This window comes from Lepidochelys kempii, chromosome 19 (genome assembly GCF_965140265.1).
Source record: "Lepidochelys kempii isolate rLepKem1 chromosome 19, rLepKem1.hap2, whole genome shotgun sequence".
In the NCBI taxonomy this organism is placed as follows: Eukaryota; Metazoa; Chordata; order Testudines; family Cheloniidae; genus Lepidochelys; species Lepidochelys kempii.
Window position 1 is genome coordinate 7,512,668 of NC_133274.1, and position 14,761 is coordinate 7,527,428.

The window sequence follows — 14,761 nt, forward strand, 5'->3', positions numbered from 1 at the left end:
TAGCTACTGCGTTCCTCCTGAGGGGTAGCTGAATGTAAGCAATAGGAGAGCAATCCCTTGTACATACCCGGTGAAAGTTTTGAGAGGTTTTTACGTTGCAATCTCCTATATAAATGGACATTATAATGATTATGATGCTGACTGTTTCTGGCTGCTTAGAAAATGAGAAGCCTGATCTATAACATCTCCAGGGCATTCGGGTTTGAATGTGGATTGACTTGGGATCATCCCAAAATGAAGTCCAAGAGAAGGATTTTCTGAGGAATAATTTTCAGGGCCCAGTTGCATAGAAAAGAATCTTATTTTTTTAGGTCTGTTTCTTTAAGAGCTTCATCCCATAAGAAAAGAAGAACGTAAGGAAGTTAATCTCTTCAATGAAGGTCTTTTGGCTCCTGCAATATCAGTCTGTATTCTAAATATGATTCTCATGGATATTAGTTCTCCTGTGGGAATGCTGGTGCCTCCACTGAATGCAAAAATGTATACAGTGGTCACAGGCTTGCAGTGTGAGGTGGGGAGCTGATATCTACTTCGTGCCCACTAGCGGGGCTACTGTTGTGGGCTCTGGGGAACTTCACAGCTACTCCTAAACGTCTACGCTACTTCTAAATTGTCCCTATAGGAGTGGCTGGAGGAAATGGAAAAGGGGGATGTTGGCTGCAGGGAGTGACAGCTATTCTGTTTTCAGCTACTTGGAATTAGAAGAGAGTAAGGTAAAATCAACAGATGAAAAGCAAAATTGATTGGGAGTCCCAGCTGGGCATTGAGATGTGAGGAGTGGGGAATTCCCGATGCTGAGCCCTTAGCGTTAAGCATTAAGAGGGTCTGTGGATTTATTGGGATGAAGAGAATAAGCCACTTCCAAATGACATCTATTTGCTTGGTGGCTGACATGGTTCGTCTTGTGGAGAGCTCTGTTGTCTTGTGCTGTGTTAATTTGCTCATGCTCAGGATTTGTTTTTTCTTTTGCCATGATGTCCGTCATCGACAGTGGACAGCTGGAAACGGTTGAGTCAGTGCTGAGTGCGTACGTTTGTTGGTAATATGTCTGTATTCCTAACATGTTTGTCTTGTCCTTTGTTTGTCTCTCTGTCCCTTGCTCAGGTTCTGTGCTGCCCGCTCTAGGAGTGTCAGTAGGCAGCGTAAATGGATACCACACCTGCAAAGGTGAGATCGCCAACTCCGTGTTGCAATAGAAAGCGGTGTCTGTGTGTTCATTTACGTTTCCATCAGTGCATGATAACAGCAGTCTGTATGGATGTTCCCCCAGGAGATAAACACTGCAATGTGACATTGTCAGAATCCTATAGCAAACCCTATTTCTCTGCAGCGCCGTGTAGTAACCAGAATGGGGCCGTGAGATGGGCAGCTGATTGTGATGTAGGATGTAGGACAGACTGAAGGACAGAAATGGCAGGAGGGGAATCCAGCTTCCAGAATTGACAACAACTTGACCCCTGATCAGCTGGTGTTAGAAAGCTGTTAAGTGGGAGATTGTTTTAAGAAATGCAATGAAGATTATTAGTTCTGAGGATTCTGAGACCATCTTACCCTGGAATTTTAAGTACTACTTAAATGACTTGTTAGCTGCTGTGAGCTCATTGGTTCAGTGAGATAACATGTAAAAAGTTGAACTCAAACTGTGAGAGGTGGATTAAATATGACACTGTTAACATGGGAGCACAATATGCATGAGGCTGATTTGATGGGACGTGATTTGCTTTGTTGGGCAAACTGTCAAACTTTGTATGTGATGCAACAGAGCAAGCCTCTGGCAGGACAAGTGGTGATAACCTGACATCTTTGGGTCTTCAGTAGATGGAAGGACAGTGATCCTAACCTCTGGTACCCTGACACTCTCAGCCTGCGTGAGGGTTGCCCAGAATTCTCAGTGCCAGCAGCCCAGGTAGGAGTGGTGTTGCCGTCCTTCCGCTCAGGTTTGTTTCTTTGTCATTAGATTTGACTGAGATCCAGTGTGACATGTCTGATGTGAACCAGCAGTACGAGGGACTTGGCATGGCCTTGCGGGAACGCCAGGAGCAGCTGTCAGCCATGCTGGAGAAGATGCTAGAAGTCCAAGAGGAGGCAAGTTCAGTGTTGAAGTGGCTGGAGTCAAAGGAACGGACCTTGTCAGCACTCGAAGCGTCTTCCTCACCTACAAAAACGGAGACCATGAGAGCCCAGGCTGAGCATAACAAGGTAACTTGTCTCTCTGAGCAGGAATAAGGACTGAGTTTGTCATAGTGACTAGATCATTCTCTGAGACATGCTTTACTGCACTAGGTTGGGAGGAACCAACAATAGCCTGTTTCTAAAGAGCGTATTTCATTTTGGTGGTTAAATGTAGCATGAAGAAGCACGGTGTAGGGAAGACTGAGGAGAACATACATCTTCAGATATGTCAAGGTTTTGTTATGAAGAGAACTGTGCTCAGTTGTTCTCCATGTCCACCCAGGGTAGGACAAGAAGGAAGCGACCAAGGCCTGGTCTGCTCTAGCAAATTAGGACAGCGTAGCTAAGTCACTCAGGGCTGTGAAAAATCCATACCCCTGAGTGGCATAAAACCGACCTACGTCCCCATATAGACAACACTAGGCCAAGGGAAGAATTCTTCCGTCAGCCTAGCTACTGCCTCTCAGGGAGGTGGATTACCTATGCTGACGGGAGAATCCATTCTGTCGGTGTGGGTAGTGTCCACACTGAGGTGCTACTGTGGCGCAGCTGTGCCGCTGTAACATTTTAAGTGTAGACACACCCTTAGTTTGCGGCAAGGAAGATTTAGGTTGGATATAAAGAAGAACATTCTAACTATAAGGATAGCTAAGCCCTGGGACGGGTGACCTGGGGTGTTGTGGAATCCCAGGCATTGGAGGTTTTGAAGAACAGGTGAGACAAACGCCTGTCAGAGGTGATCTAGTATTCTTAATCCTGCCTCAGTGTGGGGGGAATGGACTGGGATGACCTCTTGAGGTCACTTCCAGACCTACTTTCTGTGATTCTGTGAATCTGTGGTGAGCTTCACCCTTTTAGATATTTTAGACCTATCCTTTATGGGCAGTTGTCTCAGAGAAAAAAGCTGATAATGTTTAGCACCAATTCTCAGGTCATTCCAAATTCATTGGGTAAGCAACACACAGTTTAATGTTACACTGAGAAAGATGAACTTTTCATTTCTTCTATTCTTAAGGCCCAAGGGAGCTCTAAGTATTAGTAACTGGATGAAATGATTCCATGAAAGGCCAAAGATGAAGCCTTACACAACTCCAAGTGTACCTACTTTCTTCCTTCAAACTGTAGCCCATCTCAATATAGCTCTTGTACTTGAATTCTTGTATGTCTTAGCATGTCCAAAATTTTCTTCTTCCTAGGCATTCCTGGCTGAGTTGGAACAGAATTCAGGGAAGATCCAGAAAGTAAAGGAAGCACTTTCTGGCTTGCTGGAGAAGTGTCCTGACTCTCCAGAAGCAGCAAACTGGCAGAAGATGCTGGATGATCTCAGTAAGTTCCCTAGGGATGTAGCGTGATTTTTAGATGTTTCTAACATCCCTTAAGGATGATTCCAGTTTCCAGGACAATTCCAAAAGTCAGAGTAGAGCAGAGTTACTTGTAATTGAATTCAGGAAATAGAGAACGTACCTTCAAGCTGTCTGGCATGCTAGGATGTTTTCAGGATGAGCATTGTTCAGTTAATGAAGTCTGCATGATGGTTCTACGTTTCAGAGACTTTGCTTTCTCAAGTTACCTTAAAAAAATACCCTGCAATAAAATCAGTTGATTGCTTTTTTTTGAGTAAAAGCTTCGTTGGTCAAAGTAAAAGTCTGATTACTTAGAATACTTTAGATACTTAAATGATTAAATGAGCTTGTGTATTTAAAAAAGAAAATTTCAAAACTTGCTAGAAGCAAAGTGCATGTACAGTGTTTCTCCATCCAAAGCTCTCAAAGTGCTTGACAAAAATTGATACACATTATATTATTTTTGCTTGAAAGATGGAATCTGAAGCAGAGAGAAGTTAAATTACTTGCCCAAGGGTCAGGCAAGTCTGTGACAATTGCCGCTAGATGTAGATCGCTGATTCCACATTTCCTGTCCTAACCACAGTACCATAGTAGTTAAAAATGGAAAATATATTACTAGACTGATTGTGTATCAAGCATTACACTGCTATATCACATAAGAAAACGAAAAAACAACTGCTAAATCAAAGGACAGGTTTCCTAATAACAGTAAAATTACCGGCTATTTCATTTCCTGTCTTCAGACTCCAGGTGGGCAAGAGCCAATCAGGTGACAGCAGAGCGCCAGCAGAAGCTGGAGAAATCAGCGAACCAACTGGCAAGCTTCCAGGCAGCTGAAGCCCAGCTGCGCCCATGGCTGATGGAGAAGGAGCTAATGATGAGCGTGCTGGGACCCCTTTCCATTGACCCTAACATGCTGAATGCGCAAAAACAGCAGGTCCAGGTGAGAAAGGGGCTGTATCTGTGCCTCCTTTGTAGGTTAAAGAATGAGGAGTGGGCAGTTCCAGTTTGTGCAAAACTCCTGTTGTGATTGATAAATTCTTAGAATCATAGAATATCAGGGTTGGAAGGGACCTCAGGAGGTCATCTAGTCCAGCTCCCTGCTCAAAGCAGGACCAATCCCCAGTTTTTGCCCCAGATCCCTAAACGGCCCCCTCAAGGATTAAACTCACAGCCCTGGGTTTAGCAGGCCAATGTTCAAACCACTGAGCTATCCCTCCCCTCCACTTGTGTATAGTTTGTACAGTGAGCGTGTGTGTGTCTGTGTGTATCCTCTCCTGCTACAGAACATGCTCCCTTAGGGCTTGTCTGCCCAAACAAGCTGGGTTGTAAACCATGCAGTAAGTGTCCGTGTGGATCTTGCTGACAGGCACTAATGATTCCTTAGGGTGCTTTGATCTAGTCCTGTTTCAAAGCTGGGGAGATCAAAGCACGCTAAGGAACTGCTAATCCACATCAGTGGAGTCCACACAGACACTTAGTGCAAGGCAGGCTAGTTAGGGGTAGATTTACACCCCAGCTTGCTGCAGGCTAAATGTTCATGTAGACAAGCCCTTGTCTGAAACTCATTTCTTTTGTAGCAGAAATGTCCTGCACACACCACATTGCACAACAGCACTGGTCTAACACCTCTTCTCACAGAGATGTCAGAAGAGGTTGGGTGTGGCTAGTACTCCGCCTAACTGAAACTGATGTGATTTTTTGATCCCTGTTCTGTGCACAGGGTTCCAGTATTGGCTCCTTTGTTTAAAAAAAAAAAAAAAAATTCCACTCTCTACAAAGACCTATGTTAATACTATGCAGGACCTGTTAATGCTGCATGAGAGCCTTCCTATCTACCTCCTCCCTACCCTCTCATTACAAATCAGATTGCTGACATGTCTGTAACCAGCCAAACCACAAAATATAATATATTAATCAGGATATTTTATCTCCTGGTGTCACTGGTTTACATTGTGTTGAACACCAATAGGACAAATAAGGGAGAGAAGCGAAATACTTTATGGATGTAATCACAGATGCTTCCAAATTTTTTTAAGCTGAAATGGTATCATAAACAGATCTTTGCAGTCTACTGGTAGTCCTGTCCCAGGGATTTCCTGGTTTGTTTCCAGTGATTCTGTGGATAGTTTAAAGCTCCTGGAGCTTGGTTTTGTTTTGACGATGTGTATTCGGTGCTGTCACTCTTAAACAAACACTTATATGTTATTTCTGTTCCAGTTTATGCTGAAAGAATTTGAAGCTCGCAGACAGCAGCAGGAACAGCTGAACCAGGCAGCTCAGGGGATACTAATCAGCCCTGGAGATGATTCTCCATCATCAAACCAGGTGCGGGAGGAGCTCCAAGGCGTGAATCAGAAATGGGCCGAGTTAACTGAAAGACTCAACTCCCGTTCCAGTCAGATTGACCAAGCCATTGTCAAGAGTACCCAATACCAAGAGCTGCTGCAGGACTTGTCTGAGAAGGTAAAGGCAGTTGGGCAGCGATTCAGCAGCCAATCTGCCGTCAGCACCCAGCCAGATGCCGTGAAGCAGCAGCTGGAGGAAACGAGTGAGATTCGGTCTGACCTGGGGCAGTTGGAAGAGGAGATCATGGAGGCTCAGACTCTGTGTGATGAGCTGTCTGTTCTGATTGGGGAGCAGTACCTCAAGGATGAGCTGAGAAAGCGCCTGGAGACGGTGGCTCTCCCGCTCAAAGGCTTGGAAGACCTCGCAGGTGAGATGCCATGAAACACCTGATTGTGGAGTTCACCTTCTCTGCCTCCTGTTTAACAAAGGGTTACGCGGTACTGTGTTTTTAAGAATAATGAGGAAGGGATCTTCCATGATTTTTAAATTTGAAAACCATTATGGAAAGGGCCTAGTTAGAAGTGCTTTGTGCACTGCCAAGCATGCGGTATGGCTTTGATTCCCACACGATGCCACCAAGGGCTGGAGGTTGAGCAGAGGGGTTACCTGTTCATTACAAGGGTAGGGCTCATTTCGCCCTTCAGCACCCTATGCACTCTGATTTTAAGAGTCTGACAAGAATCTGGCCCCAATCTCCTGTCTGAGAAGAGGGAAGAGGAGAGTGGGCATCTGAGGGGCATCTTCGCTCCCCAGGTGGTTTGCATATAGAGGCCTCGTAGCCCAAAAACCCTCTCCATTGTGTTTACTGTCTCCTAACTCTGTTCTGAAGTTGTTCATGACCTGACGAGCGAAAGGTGCTGACGTGCAAGGGGAGGAATTCGTTTCAGTTAGTCAGAATGCAGCTTGCGCATTCGAGATTTTTTTTAAAAAACAATTTCACCTAGTTTATTAGATTCCAGCTTAATTGTTACATTCTAATCTTATTTCCATTTCAGCCGACCGGATGAATCGACTGCAGACTGCGCTCGCAAGCTCCCAGCAGTTCCAGCACATGTTTGACGAGCTTAGGACCTGGCTGGATGACAAACTGTGCCAGCAAGCCCAGAGCCGGCCTATTTCTGCTAAACTGGAGAGGCTGCAGTGTCAAATCCAGGAGCAAGAAGAGTTCCAGAAGAGTCTCAACCAGCATAGTGGCTCCTATGAGATGATTGTGGCTGAGGGAGAGTCTCTGCTTCTCTCGGTTCAGCCTGGGGAGGAGAAGACTGCCCTGCAAAGCCAGCTGATCGGCCTCAAAACACATTGGGATGAGCTCAGCAAACAGGTCACAGATAGAAACTCCAGACTCAAGGACTGTTTGCAGAAGGCCCAGAAATACCAGCGGCACATGGAAGACCTCCTTCCTTGGGTTGAGGACTGCAGGGCGAAGATGTCGGAGTTGGAAGTAACTCTGGACCCTGTGCAGTTGGAGGCAGGCCTTCTGAGGTCAAAGGCTATGCTCAGTGATGTGGAGAAGCGCCGCTCCCTTCTGGAGATGCTGAACAGTGCAGCTGACATCTTGATAGATGCTTGTCAGACTGATGAGGATGAGGTTCGGGATGAGAAAGCCGGAATCAATCAGAAGATGGATGCCATTACAGAAGAGCTGCAAGCCAAGACTGGGTCCACTGAAGAACTGTCGCAAAGGCTAAAGGAGTTCCAAGAAAACTTTAAGAACATTGAGAAGAAGCTGGAAGGGGCAAAGCATCAGCTAGAAATCTATGATGCTCTAGGACCTCAAGCCTGCAGCAATAAGAACTTGGAGAAGTTGAGGGCTCAGCAAGAAGTGCTCCAGGCCCTGGAGCCGCAGGTGGATTATCTGAAGAACTTCACACAAGGCCTGGTGGAAGATGCTCCAGATGGGTCTGACTGCTCCCAGCTCTTACGGCAAGCCGAGGATTCCCAGCAGGACTTTAAAATAGTGAAACAAAGAGTAAATGAATGCTGTTCGCTGATGGAGACCAAGCTTGAAGGAATCGGCCAGTTTAATAACCATGTCCGGGAGATGTTCTCTCAACTGGCAGATCTAGATGATGAACTTGATAGCATGGGTGCCATCGGGAGAGACATTGACAGCCTCCAGTCTCAAGCCGAGGATGTTCGTACATTCCTGGGCAGACTTCAGGGGCTGAAGTCAGACATTGAAGCTTCTGAAGAGGAGTGCAGGCACATGCTGGAGGATGAAGGAAGCCCTGACTTGTTAGGGCTGAAACGTGAACTGGAGACTCTAAATAAACAGTGCAGCAAGCTGACGGAAAGGGGCAAAAATCGCCAAGAGCAAGTAGAAACGACACTCTCTCGAGTCGAGGACTTTTATGACAAACTGAAGGAGCTGAATCACATGGCCAGTGCAGCGGAGGAGAATGAGGCGCTGCAGTGGATTGTAGGGACTGAAGTGGAAACCATCAGACAGCAGCTGGCAGATTTCAAGGTGAGCGCTCCTGATGCGGGTTGTTTTAAGTGGCATTTGCTGGTTAAAGGTTCATCTGCAATTTGACCTGATCTCTTGTGCTATTCTGAAGCAGTGCATTCCTTGCAGAATTCATATAACTTTATCGCTGAAATGCCGCCAGAGACCTTGGTGCTGTTTGAGACAGAGATGGTCTCTGCCATTTAAGAGTTGACTACCTGGAAGGAAGAGTTGATAACTCTCATGGTCAGGTTTGAAAAGCTTGTTCCTTGTCTCCCCCACCCGCGACTCCCCATAGTGCACACAATATTAGTCTATCAGAACTTCTCTTGGCTTTTTCGGTACAGTATTTTTCAGGGAAGAGGGGTGTTTTGGCTCCTTGACTTTATTTGAATCATGATTTTCAGCATCTCCTGAGATGTCCAGTGCAGATCCATCAGTGTATCTGCTAAGTGGGCCTGTCTGTCCAACCCCAGAATCCCAGCTGTCTTTCAGGAACCTTGGACTCTGATGCCTCATTCCAGTTTCTGGGTTTTGGATAAAATGATAGATAGTATTAAACTATTACATCTGGCGGGGGCATGTCATTCCCTTTGTCTTATCAGTTTTTTGCTAAAGGATTTTCACATTGCCAGTGGAGAAACGCTGGAGCCCATCAAGGTATGTGTGCAAAACTTTTAACTGAGCCCAAAGAGCGAAGGTTTTCAAGGTGTTTAAATTGTATGTAGTATTATGGTGTCAGGCCATGCTCTTACACTACAGTAATTACGTTAGTACTGCTTAGAGATTCTGAGATGCTGTGAAACCTCCATTACTGGGGCACTCCACTGCTAGTGATTGGTCTGATTTGCATCTTGCTGCTCGGAGACTAGCAATAAGAGGGCGAGCCATTTACTTTTCATCACACAGCTAATTGATCCCATTCAGATAGTTAATACCTCGGATACACCATTGCAGTATCATGGTCCTCTCAACCCCCTAACCCTTGTCTACATGAGAACGTTTTCCAGTATAACCTGAGGTGTGAACTTAAACCAATCTAGTTATGCTGGTATAACCCTTGTGTGGACACTTTTATTCCAGGGTAAGAGTGGCTTTTTGGTTTATGGCACTTGGGAAAGGGTTTAAGCTAAAACTAAGAGAGCTACATGTATCCTGGAAATGAATGTCCATAAGGCAGGTTAGACCCGGTAAAACTGTACCTGTGTAACTGGTAAAACTTTCCTAGAGAGAAGACACTTTCAAGCCTAATTTTATGGTTTGCCTCTCAGGAAAAAGAGATGTCCCATGTGTCAGCCTGGACACTGAATGATATCACAGGCATAAATAGTGACCATCTTGTTCTAGGTCATTAAACGTGCACCGACTGGAGTGAGTAATGACGCATCCTGGCTTGTCCAGCCTTAATGGGAATTAGGAAGAGAGGATCAGGTTGTCCAGAGCAAGCTTTTAGGAAAATGTGTCATAAATTGTCCGTTCACATTGCAGTGTTGAGTGTCCTTTCTCCCGCAAGGCTTTACAGAACTTGGCAGGGGCGTTGAGAGAGCGCGCACCCTGCCCTGTGATCCAATCCATGTGAACTGAGCAGAAAGAAATGAACCTGGAAGCCTGCCCCATGGCTGATCTGTAAAACAGCACAGACAATCAAGCTGAAGTCATGAATGTTCCCTTCAGAGAGAGAGAGAGAGAGTGGTGTAGCCAAACTAGAAACTTCTACAGCACTAGCAAACCTTTTGAAAGTTCATGGCTTGCTGATGTTGTTGTGATTTGGAGCCAGACTTTGCAGTGGGGGAAGGGTGATCTACAGGTCCAGCTTTTGCTGAGCTCATGGGAAGCTAAAACAATGAAAGGAAAGAATCTGAGTGTGTCAGCCACATTTACACCCTAGAGGGTCAGGGAAGGGAAATCTCTTTGGGCCCTGTTCTCAAGACCAAGTAACAATATTTTGGTTCATTTCCATGGGTCAAGAGTTTAGTTCCTGAGCTGAAATGCAATGTGAAGTGCATGGCAGATTTATCTGCACTCACACCCAGAGCTTCGTGGTGGGATCCCGCATCATTATGCTGCCACAGCTTCTAACAAACGGAAAGCAGTGAGTTTTGGTCTGACTGCAGGGGCATCTGTTCTCTTAGAGGTGCTCTGGTGGAAGCCAGAAAAGAGTGTGTGCAAGTTGGGAAACTTTTTTTTTTTTTTTTTTGGTGCTTAAAACTGGCTGCGATCTTTCAATGCACAGTATCAAAACAGTGTCTCACCACTGGATTGGAGATCAGAGAGGTGCACAGTGTGTGGCCTAGGGGCTAGAGGCAGCCTTTAGCATCATGAAATAATGCCTCCAGATGGCTCCTCCTCGGAACTGTATGTAGAGAACAAAGCTGATCGCTTACAGGATTTGATGGCTGGGGCACCAAGAAGCCCTTTTTATTTATCTGTCCAGAAGACACAAGTATAACTAGATACGATGTCTTAATGCACTAATTTTACGAACAACTATGTAAATCATCTGCCTGTGGTCTCCAGGGCTAGAGTGGTTTGCATAAGGAAAAAGAGATATTGGACTTTCAGAGACTACGTACAGGTGATTCAAATGAACCTGGCACTTCCCAAGGTTTTTTTTCCCCAACAAACACCCACCAAACCTGTTCAAAAAGAGAACTAGCTGCAAAAAACCTTCTAATACTGCTGTTTCCCAGTCCCCACGCTCCTTGTCCATTTTGTTCTGTCCCTTGCCAGTTTCACACCACAAGCTCAGGCACAGGAGTTAGAAGAGATGGGTCTGAGTGCAACATTTCCAGATTATTTTAAATCCAGTGAAGAAGCTGAAAAGCGCCTGCCAGATCTTGACCGAAGAAATTGCTGTTTACAGCAGAAGTGTTTTTGGGGGGGTGAGGGAGGGAGACTGGAATAGAGGACTGAAGGCACCAAAGGTCATCTTTGTGCATATATCCCAACTTTCTGAATTATTCATGCCACTAGCATCCTTTGATGGTAGATGCAAACAGGCCGCCTTTCTTTTAAAGAAGAAAGTGGAGACTCGGGGTATGTCTACTCTGCGGCCGGAGACGTAATTTCCAGCTTGAAGGGATGGTTGCTCTGATCAAGCCAGCATGCTAAAGTTAGAAGTGTAGCCATGGTGGCAGAACGGGCTAGCTGCTGGTGCGTGTGCCTAGGGTTTCAGATGGGAGTGTCCTTGGGGCAGCTAGCCAGTCGTGCCACCACTTCGACGCCCTGTTTTTAGGCTCCAGCTCAATCAGAGCTAGTGCAGATATGTCTGCTTGAGCTGGAAATGACACCATCCAGCTTCAGTGAAGACCTACCCTTAGCTTAGAGAATTGTGTCTTCAGGTCTATGGTGTAACGAGTCTGTGAGCATATGGACACCGCTGATCCATCTGGAATATCATTATAACTATATCGCGTCTAGCACATGAGCGTGATGGAAGTTTGTGGCCTTCTTGTAAAGAGCAAACATCAGCCCTGTCTAAAAGGTTTGAGCACAGCATTAGGAACACAGTGTATGATTCTGCTTTAGAGAAAGACAGACCTGCTTGGCAGAGTCACGCACCAGCCTCATGTGGAGTCCATTTTCTTCATTACGAAGAGACTTTGCAACCTATTTAATATCCTTTCTGCATTCCAGTTCCACCTGCGTGAAACTGATGGGTTGCACTCTTTCGACAGGAAGATTGACAGGAAACATCCGCCAATGGCAGCTGCTCATATGAGCTTTCAGTTATTGGCATATTTCCTTGGCTCTTTCTGCTGTCAGCTCGGTTTTCTCAGATGAAATTTTCCATAGTATTAATGCTAACGATTGAATTCAAACAAGCTCCAGTTAAGACGTCAATAAACAGAACAGCTAATCCAGCTAAGCTTTAACAAGCAGCAGACTCTTCGGGGCGAGTCTTTCCAGACTTGCACACTGGAGATGCAGGAAACATACTGAACAGGTAATGGGTTTTTATTTGTGCTCTCTCAGGCACCAGCAGTCCAAAACTGAGAGGATCCTGAATTGCAAACTTTCCACCCAGAAACTAGGCAAGAGACCAATGTGCTTAGATTAAAGAAGCTGAAAGCTACATTATTTGATGCAAAAAACCCTAATCTTTAGAGTAAGACTGCAAATGAAGGGGACATAGACCTATTGTTATTTTGTAGTATTGCGGTGGTGTCTGAGAGCCCCAGCAGTGGGCCAGGATTCCACTGTGCTAGGCGCCGTACAAACACAGAACAAAAAGATGGTCCCTGCCTCAAAGAGCTTGCAATCTAGAATCCCTCTTTAAAATATCTTCCGAAGAAGATGGATGAGCCCCCAGTCCAATCTAAGCCAGCAATTTCATCTGCTCTATAGATCTCCAAAATACATCACATAATGCACCTTGCCTAAGTGATTTAGACACTTCCCTAGTGGTTAGAGCTGGGAACTGTGAGTTGGGAGACCTGGATCCTGGTTTTGGTTTTGCCATTTGACTCATTGTGTGATCTTGGGCAAGTCATGTAATCTCTCTGCTCCCTAGTTTCCTCGTCTGCAAAGCAGAAAAAGGTACTTGACAAAGTACGTTGAGGTCTTTACACAAAAGTTGTTACATGAATTAAAGGTCTTTTCTCCTTTCTACAAAATAATGTTGTTGTTGTTGCTCTTCATCTGTATTATCCTAACACCTGGGAGCCCTAGTCACCTTTCCCTTGGCCTTTCCTAAACAACATTTCAGAGTTTTTGCATATTGAGAGAATCGCAATTTCTTCTCATGGAAAGATTAGATCAAAAATTTGGCAGACTCCCTTTTTTTTCAAAGTTGTGCTGAGGAGCAGCCTTCAAAATTAAGTCTGGGAGAGTCCGAAGATCTGTATTATTTTAATGGGAAACAGAAAGCATCTAAATTGCTGATGCTATAATCGAAAGTAAACTGATTGCCTTAGTATTCAAGGTGCTTTTCCAACTGGCTTAAAGAGAGGCGTATATGGATGACGAGACTGGTATTAGGCTAATTCAACAGACTTAAACAAGGGGAACCACGTAAAGAGACATATAGCTAGGAGATGTGTTACAGCTGAACCACCTTCCCATTCTGCACTCCAAGGGCAGTGAATATTAGAACCCCCCATCCCCAGTATGGCTAAAGACCTTATTTTGTCCAGCATCTTCTTGAAAATGTCCAGAACAATAAGAAAGGAACACATACAAGCCAGGCGCTGTTTCGATTGTTACAAAACCAAAGACTTTATCCATACTCTTTCATGTGCCCAAGAATTGAAATTCCTGGCCGGAACCTAACATGGTGGGAAAAGCTCCGTACTAGTTACTGCTAATTTCCCCGTCTCACCCATGAGGACAAAGGTCTCTAGATTGATCCATGGTCGTTTGAATGAGATTGGGCAGTGGGTCAGGTGACTGAGACAAAGGATTAGTTACAGAGAATCCCATGTTGGCAAACCATGTCGTCCAAGGCCAGACTGACTGGACCCTGGCCTCCAAGAAGACCCGTTAAAGATGGTCATCACTTCTTCCAAGGAGTTGTCATCTATCCCTCTGCCAGAGAAATATGTTTGGGGAGGAAAGGGGCTGAAAAATCTCTGCTATATGATGGTTTAAACATATTGACTGAATCAGTGACTTCAAACCAGCAAAGGTCAGCTGCAGCAAAGGACTTTCCACCTCTACATTCCTCCCCTTTCTTAGTTTATTGAGAAATTATAGCGGAGAAGGAGGAATTCTCAGACTGGAGTGCCAGCCTGCCATGATCAGTCCCCATAAAGGCCTAGTGAGCACCAGAGGAATTCAGCTCTGAGGGGGAAAAGCAAAGGAAAAAGAGCCAAAAATGACATGCTGCCATTGGTGCTTGCCACTTGTCAATCCTGGCAAGAGTGCAGCCCTTGAGTTCTGAATTGGTGGCGCATTAGGGGTGGGACTTCTGCCACCTATTTTCAAATTTTGTAGATAAAATTATAATAATCAAACCATATTTTAAGGTAAATCTAAACACTGTTGTGCAAATCCCTAAAAACGTTCTCTATGGCTTTTGTCCTCATGTAATAAATCCTTGTGATGGGTTATTTGAAACCAGAGTTTCCCAATGTACTGTATTCTTTAACTTACGCAATACTTACTTTTCAGGCCAATAATGATTTTGAGCTTGAGCATGTGAGAGACCGAGAGAAATCCCTAGACAGAAATAACTTAAGCAACACCTTGAATTTATTTTACAGAGCAGGGGCTCACAGATCCTTCTTGCCTCTGGCACCCTCTCTGGCTGTAAAAACCCCAGAAGAATTCATGATGCACTCAGAGGGAGTGAATAAAACCATTCTAGTCACCTTTTCATTCAGAGGCTGCTCTTTCTAATACCTCCGCCTTGCCCTTTGCAAAATATTTACCAAATCTGACATTGTAACACATCAAGGAACCCCCCCCCCCGCCCCCACCAAAATACTCCACAAAACCTTCTTTTGGT

General features: G+C 45.1%; 1 protein-coding gene across 9 annotated transcripts in view; it reads left to right on the forward strand.

Annotated features, from left to right (window-relative positions):
* Positions 1-14,761, forward strand: part of MACF1 (microtubule actin crosslinking factor 1) — a 257,757-nt gene that overhangs the window by 174,406 nt on the left and 68,590 nt on the right. For 8 of the 9 annotated variants that reach the window (XM_073317698.1, XM_073317700.1, XM_073317701.1 and 5 more), the window contains 6 exons: positions 1,105-1,167; positions 1,958-2,199; positions 3,369-3,498; positions 4,262-4,461; positions 5,739-6,234; positions 6,863-8,334. In XM_073317698.1, coding sequence (XP_073173799.1) covers positions 1,105-1,167; positions 1,958-2,199; positions 3,369-3,498; positions 4,262-4,461; positions 5,739-6,234; positions 6,863-8,334 — 2,603 coding nt within the window. The remainder of the gene's footprint in view (positions 1-1,104; positions 1,168-1,957; positions 2,200-3,368; positions 3,499-4,261; positions 4,462-5,738; positions 6,235-6,862; positions 8,335-14,761) is intronic. The other variant, XM_073317699.1, reaches the window with a different exon arrangement.